At 44.6% G+C, this 8166-nt stretch overlaps 1 protein-coding gene across 1 annotated transcript; it reads right to left on the reverse strand.

Annotated features, from left to right (window-relative positions):
- Window positions 1–4091: 4091 nt before the first annotated feature.
- On the reverse strand, window positions 4092–7703 carry id4 (inhibitor of DNA binding 4). Its single transcript, XM_047598979.1, has 3 exons — window positions 6982–7703; window positions 6341–6406; window positions 4092–5615 (listed from the first exon to the last, which is right to left on the reverse strand). Exons 1-2 carry the CDS (start codon window positions 7357–7359, stop codon window positions 6359–6361), a joined length of 426 nt encoding a protein of 141 aa, XP_047454935.1. The 5' UTR covers window positions 7360–7703; the 3' UTR covers window positions 4092–5615; window positions 6341–6358.
- Window positions 7704–8166: the final 463 nt, after the last annotated feature.

The following is an 8166-nucleotide window of genomic DNA, read 5'->3' on the forward strand; positions in this document are numbered from 1 at the left end:
AAAGCTTGGCATTTGTCTGAGATCTCATTTCTGTAATTCATCGCCCGTCTCCCGGGAGTCGCAGTTGGCACCGGTTGTGGCAAGTCCTCCCACCCTCCCTCCCGCTCCCACTACCACTCTCTAACCCTATTCCCCGTGTATTGCGGCATCTCTTCTCTTCTTCCCCTCTTTCACCCCCTCGCCGTTGTTTGTCGTCGGCACTGAAAGAGGCACTGACTGAAGCTAAACTGGTGGGTGTACACACATTAAGTCTCCTGTGATTGTGTTTGATGGCTGCTCTGGGCCCGGATCACATAAACACATGCCTTCTCCTTTGAGCGTGTCAGAGTGTAAAAGCATCGGCGGCTAAATCAAAATGAATGACCCGCAGAGGGATTATTGTTTCTTCATATTTTCCACTCATATATAACAACATTAAGTGTGCAATCATTAACACACACACACACGCATGTGCGCGTGTGCGCGCGCGGCCCAAATGAAGAAATAATTACACATCAATTATCACAAGTAAAATGAATGTGGAAAATGTAATTGTGATTAATTAGGCATCAGTAAAAATGTACATCTGTTACGTATTTGGAAAGGAAGAAAGGGGAAAATCGAACTCGCTTTTAAGAGCATCTGAAGAGCAATGCGAGGTTCATGCATAAAGCTTCCTGTGTGAAATATAAGGTTTAAATATTTAAGATGTGCGGTGAAGTCTGGCAGCGGCGCGGAGCTTCCTGTGACTCCCCAAGCCTTGTTTTCCAGCCTGAGCCGTACAGGTGAATTGCTGCATCTCACATTTTGTTTATGAGTAAACGGCTGTTGGTGGCAGGCGTTTTAAGCTAATAGCCGCCTTAAATAGCTGCAATTAGCGAGAAGCATGAGATATTTAATCACTCTAGACCAATTAGTCTGTAATCAAGTAGTGTCCAAGAGCGAGCACGTTTTTGTCCTCCACTGTTCCTCTGCAAGCGCCCGCCATATATTTCTCGGTGCGCCGGGAAGAGCAGTGATTAACACGCGGGGATATAGGCCCCCGCGGAACGCTGTAATGTGGAGTTAAATCAGGGAGAGAGGGAGGCGAGACACCGCGGCTGAACCTGTTATTGCAGTTTAACATATGCGGAAGGTTAATTCGCGGCAGACGCGGCGGCGAGCGTCCTCGTTTTTTGCCGTTTCGCGCCACGGTGCGTGCGGTGCAAACGCGTGGAATCGGGAGCTCGCCGAGAAAACATTTGATTAGCTTTCCCCTTTATCCTTGTTTACAATCAGCGGCGGCGGTTTCACCTACAACAGGAGCGTGAAAGAGTTTGCGGATAATGAGCGGTTAAGATTTAATCAGAAATAGTGATTTTGGCAAATTTTATATCGTTATCTTTTCCAACGAAGTCACAGCAAAAAAAAAAAAAAAAGAAAAGAAAAGAAAAAACACAATGGTGCGTTCAAACAAAATGGGACTGCACACGCTCACACCTGTGCAAACAATTGGCTCCACTTGCAGCCGGGCCGGTCCCTTGTTTTTATTATAATGATATTGTGCTCATACGTCTGAGTGACTGGTCACAGGGCCGCCGCGTCCACTCCCTTGACCTCAGCCTGAGGTTCGCCAATGTGGTCTGGGCCTCCTTATCAAACAGGATGTGATGCTTTCCCACGATCTGGACCAGGGAGCACACACACACACACACACACACACACACAAACACACACAAAAGGAGAGGAGAGCTGCAGGTATAGAAACTCCTAATGAGAGCTGAGAAAATATGAGGAAGAAGGAGCTCCTAAAGCCTCCATATGAGACTCTGCACTGCTGTCTCGCTCCCAACAGGGATTATTTGGAAAAGCCTGCAGTGCTAACGCTGGAGAGGAGCAGGATGTGGTGGCTAATAGCAAGACAGTGGGAATTGTGAGTCAACATATGGCTGCAGCAAAGTATAATAGGAGCACGGATGAATAATGTATCTGGGGATGGCAGCAGTTTGGGGCTGCTGACTAACAGAGAGAATTAGAACTAGAGCTCAAGTAGCTGTAACACAAGTCCCGCGTCTCTGCCGTGTTACTGTAACACTGCAGCTGTGAAGGAGGGAGGAGAAAAAAAAATGTTTTACCCCGTGTTTTCATTTAATAAGATTTAGAATTAGATTTGGAGCATGTTTCATGTGTGGCTGAATAATCAGCGAATTGCTGATCGGATGCTGAATTAACGCCATATGTCTCGCGCCTGGGAATGCATCACTTAATACCTTCTGTCTGCGTTTTCTCTGTAAATGTTTAAGACGGTTTCTGTAAATATAAAAGGGCAGCGTGAGGTGTGGCCGGCGGCTTTTAAACTGCTTTGTGAATGGAAGCAGCTGGGCTGAGTGAGTCAAAGGATCAGCTGAGTTTATCTTGACTCTATCGCCAGTTCTGCATCCATAAAAAAAGTAGCGTTTCCTGTAAAACGTGCTTCGCCCGATGCTCTCTTGGTGTGTGCAGTCACGGCAGCTGAAGCCTTATTTGAACTCTCAGGCCGAGAGCTGTTGAGCTCTCCTCTCTGTGAGAACCAGAACATCTTTAATCATATCAGGAAGGTCTAACTGTCAAGCTGGCCACCTGTGCTTTTACACATTTTTTCATTTTCTATTTTTTTTTTTTTTTACCTTTTATCACTCACACACAGACAGGCGTGCGCACACACTCACATTTCACATCACAAGGACGGTGCTCGTCAAGGGCAGCGAGGCCAGGTTTTCGTTACTGTCGACTATAAACACACACAAGCGGCCCGCGTGGCCCGCTTATCCTCAGACGGCCGCGGTGGAGCGAGGGGTGCGTGAAAGGTGTGTGCTGCACCCAAAAAGGCGCCCCTGTCGCCGGGCCTGTCGGTGTCAAACGGCCGAGTTAACCTGCATTCAGCGGGGCAGATATGGAGACGATTAAACAAGGGGCAGCGAGAAAAAAGGCTGCAGGTCCGTGTGGGAAATACGAGAAAAATAAATTTTTTTTAGCTCTCTGGCCATAAATAATCAACTTTATAATCACTGTTGTTTTAAAATATCATATTCTGTGAGGCCTTGAGTTCCTTTTCCACCATATAAATCATAAAAAGCATTTTTCTTTCTTACTTTTCCATTAAAATAATTCTCACAATTTTTTTTTTGTACTTCCTTGTCACCAATTGTCTTTCCAACTGCGCCCGCATGACTATTATTCACTGCGCTGTACATCATCATGACAGCCTCAGAAAGAATGGCAAACACCTAAGAAGCAATGAATGGGCGTATGTTCTTATCCTGAATGCTGCGAAGTATTGACTTAAGCCTTCATTCAGCTTTATTCGGTTGTTTCATTTCGACTTTTGTTGTTACGTGTCAGAAACCCGAAGCGTTAACGGGCCTGCGCTCTCACAATGTTCCACAAACGTTCGTCGGAACTGAATTAAGCCAAAAAGCTTTTAAATACGCTGCCACCTTTCTTAGTGGAGAAATGTACCTGAACGTTGTAAAGCAGCTGCCGTGCGGGGATTTTAGATCAAATTTAAAGAATCGTTAAAATTTTTGCGCTTTATTTTTACTGTTTTAATTTCACCTCAACATTTCCAGGTTAAATAAAGCACATAAACAAGTGATGTTTATTACAGAGGCCTATTTCTACTTCTTCTGCATTTCATCTTTTTTAACATGTTACATTAGAATCACAATAAGAAATCTGCCTTAAATATACGAATGCAAGATACTCGCACACGAGGACATAATTTTCATTCAGGAGATGATAATTATGTTGTTTCTGGCACCACAAAACGTCTGACACATATCTGACCTCTCTGCTGGTACCTTAAGCAGCCCTGCTTTCGCTGCAGTTGTGTGTGCAAAGGAATTAACGTGAGCTCAGAAAACAAAACACCCGATCCCTGGATCCTGTAAAGCAGGTTTGAGGACTTACGGGAGATAACATCTGCAACACGTTAATAACTTTATCCTCCCTTTATCTGCCATGAAACCATGTGAATGTGCAGAGTTACACCGCTGCTTTCCCCTCCTAGTAACTGCAGCATGACAGCGCTGGCACCGAAAGTAACGCGCCGCGATTCTCCCACGAGTCTTGACACAAAACTTGAGACGACACAATTCTTCCTGGAAACTTTAATTGTTTTGACAACTCCTCACAAGCCAGTGAAGGTCAAATCCAACAGTGCAGCTGACAGTAATGTACAAGTGCCCTCTCACACTGGCAGGAGGGTGGTGAGGTAAATTCGGTGTTTAATGTCATGAAAAATAAAGGCTTTTCTTTCTTTTCTTTTCTTTTTTTTTTCCTTCTTTACATTAATAATCGCTGCCCACTCTCCAACGGGGAAATCATTTCATAACCTATTGAAGAGCAGGTCTGTTAATGTTCACATATTTCACCAATTTGTAACAAAAGTTTAATGATTTCCTGTTGTCAATCATTAACTTCTCAAGGAGAAGCTCTGACTGCACAAATAAAACTGAAACATTGCATTGCTGTGATTTTTTTTTCTTCACGTTTTTTTTTTTTTTTTAGGTACTACATTGTAAACCCTGTCAGAAGTGCTGTGACGCTTAGATAACTTTTAACTAGAGTGCAATGTAACAGAATATCAAATCAAGCCTTCTTTCTGTTCATGAAAAAAAAAAAAATATAATAATAATAAAAAAGATCAAACAGCAGACTGGCCCATCTCTCCGAGCCGAAAGTTGTCATAGTTAATGAGTAGAAAACAATTAAAGAGAAAGCTGAGCAGGGAGAATAATAATCAAAGAACTTGTGTTGAACTCCACCACGTATCTACACAGTGAGGGCTGCTTCAGTGCACATTCAACATCTCTGCAATGCGCCTGACATGCTACATATTAAACTATTCCAAAAACACTGCAAAGAGTTAACTGATATCATCATGTGTGAGGACATTATTGGCAGAGCGTGACCACGTCCATTCACTAAAGTGGAAACACAATATTTACATAACGACAAAAAAAAAAGGTTTTAATAAAAATATCTTATAATTACAATAGTCTATTATAAGCATATAAGTCTTCCTTTCACATACTTTTATAGAACATTTGCGTCTCTATATTTACAATCGTAATTGTCTCGAATCAGAATTGTTCTTCTTTACAATATCAAACATTTTAAGATACCAGGGATGACATCCCTGTTCAACACAAATCATCTATTTTAAACAATAGATGTCCAAAACATGTACAATGATTTTCGCAGTTTAGTAAAGCTTTAAACTGGAGTCATTTTAGTTAAGTTTTTTAAGCACAGTTCACAAACAGTTTTCATAGCTGTTAACAGACGGATTCCAACGAAAAAATCTTCTGTGTGTGTGTGTGTGTGGAGGGGGAGATACCATAGTTTTACTCTTAGGGAAAAAAAAATGTGACGAGAAGTACAGTGGGAGCAACTTAAACAGGAGTAAGGAGTGGGAGATGTCTACATACTGAGTCCTTGTTCATTGAAATTAAAAATAAAAAAAAAAAAAAAAAAAGCTGATATGAATAGTGATTTTATTTGGGTTTAATTCCTCCCAGCGGTTTTGAAATCCCCTTGTGATTGTGCCTCCAGTTGGGTGTGAGTCCCTGGCGAAGCTTTGCTGGCTTTGGAGCGGCTCTGTGCAGCCTGCACACCTGTGGAGGGGATGAATAGAGGTGGGGAGGTGAGCTGCGGAGCTCCAGACTGACTGGCGCCACCAACAAAACAGAGGCCATGCTTGATCAACAACCCAAAACAAACCAGGTCAAACAACAACCGCACAGCTCCTCAGGCTGTTGGGCAAGGCTGGCGAGAGGCAGCCGAGGCTCTCAGAAAAGACTGGGAGAGTGTCTCTCAGTCACACACACACACTCACACAAACACACCGCGTACGTGTTTTTAGTCTTATCCAGGTGTGTTTGGTTTCTGTGCAGTGAATATGGCCGTAAAGCCAGCTTGCATTGAACTGACACAGAGCAGAAGAGAGAGGGAGGAAGGGGTGTGTGTGTGTAAGAATGAAAGAGAGGGCAAGCTGAGGTTTTAACCCTCTCGTCTTCTCAGATTGCTTCACCAGTGACAGTTATTGCGCAAAAGCACAGCTGCCTCTGAGGTTGGTGCCAATTTCGTGTTCCTCAATTATTACTTTCCTTGACATCTACTGGCCTCCCCAGAGCACTCTACAGATTGTCAACTTACACCACACATGGGCTACGGTAATCAACTTAATGGGGATGCTTCAGTGACCACCGGTTATGGTGTTCTCTGGAAGCCACTTGTGTTTAATTAAAAAAAAAAAAAAAAAAAAGAGCTGTGAAAAATATACAAAACATATATATCTATATATATAAAAAAGACTTACACTAACTGTAAATCAACTTACCAATGCAGTGCTCATGTCTCAGCGGCATAAAATCGAGTCCTCCGGCTTTTTGACTATTGACGTCCTCTACAAAAGAAGAAAAGGAAGAAACATGTAAAACGATGTGGCGCTCACGGATAAGAAGAAGACTCAATAAAGACTGGGCCCGCAGCCCTGCAAAAAATAAATGATATACAGCAGGGGAGCAGAAAATTAGCCCGCTATATCTCCCGTAATAAATTCTCTTATAGCCTATTGAATAACAAATTGCCCTTATTGTGCGCAGTGGAGTGGGATGCAGGCTGAGGTACTTCACCAATCCTGGGATAAGGTGGGCCTCTGACACACACCGTCATTATCATGCAAATCATAGAGCCCGCAATCAAGTGCGCAATCTCACCCACGTCAAATGCGTTTTTTTTTTTACGCACGATTTTTCAAGGTTGTGATAAGATGTGTCTAGCATTCTGATTATTTCCTCTCATTTGGTTAAAGAAAAAAAAATGCACGGCGGGGACAGTGACATATAACGGGCATGACGCGCTTTGTCTGAGTCTGACTGGAGGACGGTAGTCTGGCACAAGGTGGTTTACCGGATCCTCCGGTAAGTCCCGGTGGAAACGCGGAACGAGAAGGAGCCGCCTCCGCTGATTAACGCTTACCTGGTGGTGGTCAATGTTGAGCACCGTCAGCGGTGTCCTGCTGGGGTTGGAGGCTGGAGAAGGGCAGGTCCCGGTCCGCTGTGGCTGTTGTTTATGGAGAGAAGGGTGCGTCTCCAGGGCCAGCTGCAGGTCCAGGATGTAGTCTATCACATGCTGGAGGATCTCCACTTTGCTGACTTTCTTATCCTGCGGAATGGTGGGCACCAGGCGCTTGAGTCGGCTGTAGCAGTCGTTCATGTCGTACTGCAGGCAGAAAAGGTCCTCCTCTTCCATCCTGCACCGGGCGATGTTGAGGCTCTGCTTCGACAGATAGTGCAGGGAGAGCTGGTTGCTGTTGGAGGAGGAGTCCTGAGGGTGGACTGGAGTAACAGCCTTCATCTTAGATAACCAGCGGCTCAGAAAGAAGCAACGGGGAGAAAAAAAGCAAAACAATTCTACTACTGGTAGCGGAGGTATTTGAGATAATACAAAAGCAATGCAAATACGGTAGTAGCTACTGCAGTCGCGAATGAGCGAGAGAGCGAGATCAACCAAAAGGCGGAATTCTAGTCTGTCAACACATCCCGTGGAGCCTCACAGTTCCTCTTACTTCGGCAAGCTCGGTGTGAAAGGAATGAATAGATTGCCTACATTTATAGAGGGGAGGGGAGGCGCCAAGCCAGCCGGCTGACAGATCAGGGAGAGAAGCTGGTCAATCACCGGCAGCCCGCTGCCCACCGACCCGACAACGGAGCTGAGAAAAAGGCGTGTCTCATTCTGTGTGCTGTGGGCTGCCTATCGGTAGGAGGTGTGTGTGTGTGTGTGTGTGTGTGTGTGTGTGTGTGTAAAGAGGGGGTTGGGGGGGATTTAAAGCAAATTGCGCATTATACCATGGCCGTATCTTTCCATCCAGCGATACAAGAAGCCTCGCTGCCATATGGAGCTGATCCAGTGAGAGGTAACTCGTGTATTTGCACAATTCACCAGGCTGATTAGCTCCGGATTGCATCTTTAGAGCCGTAGTCATTGATGCGTAATTACGCACAGCTTCCTGGTATTGATCACTGGCGGTGAGGGATGAGCCTGAGCCCAACCACCTGCACGAAAACCTGCACAGTATGTGAAAAATGAAACTCAAAGGGTAACATGACAGCATCCGAACTACCTGAACTGCTTTATAAACACAGCCAAGCAAGAGCAGCAGAG

This window comes from Mugil cephalus, chromosome 11, assembly GCF_022458985.1.
Source record: "Mugil cephalus isolate CIBA_MC_2020 chromosome 11, CIBA_Mcephalus_1.1, whole genome shotgun sequence".
Classification (NCBI taxonomy): Eukaryota; Metazoa; Chordata; class Actinopteri; order Mugiliformes; family Mugilidae; genus Mugil; species Mugil cephalus.

Coding starts and splice junctions, on each gene's coding strand:
- id4 (XM_047598979.1), bottom strand. CDS start 7,359: ATGAAGGCTGTTACTCCAGTCCACCCTCAGGACTCCTCCTCCAACAGC. Junction 6,407..6,981: donor TCAACATTGACCACCACCAG/GTAAGCGTTAAT, acceptor CTTCTTTTGTAG/AGGACGTCAATAGTCAAAAA.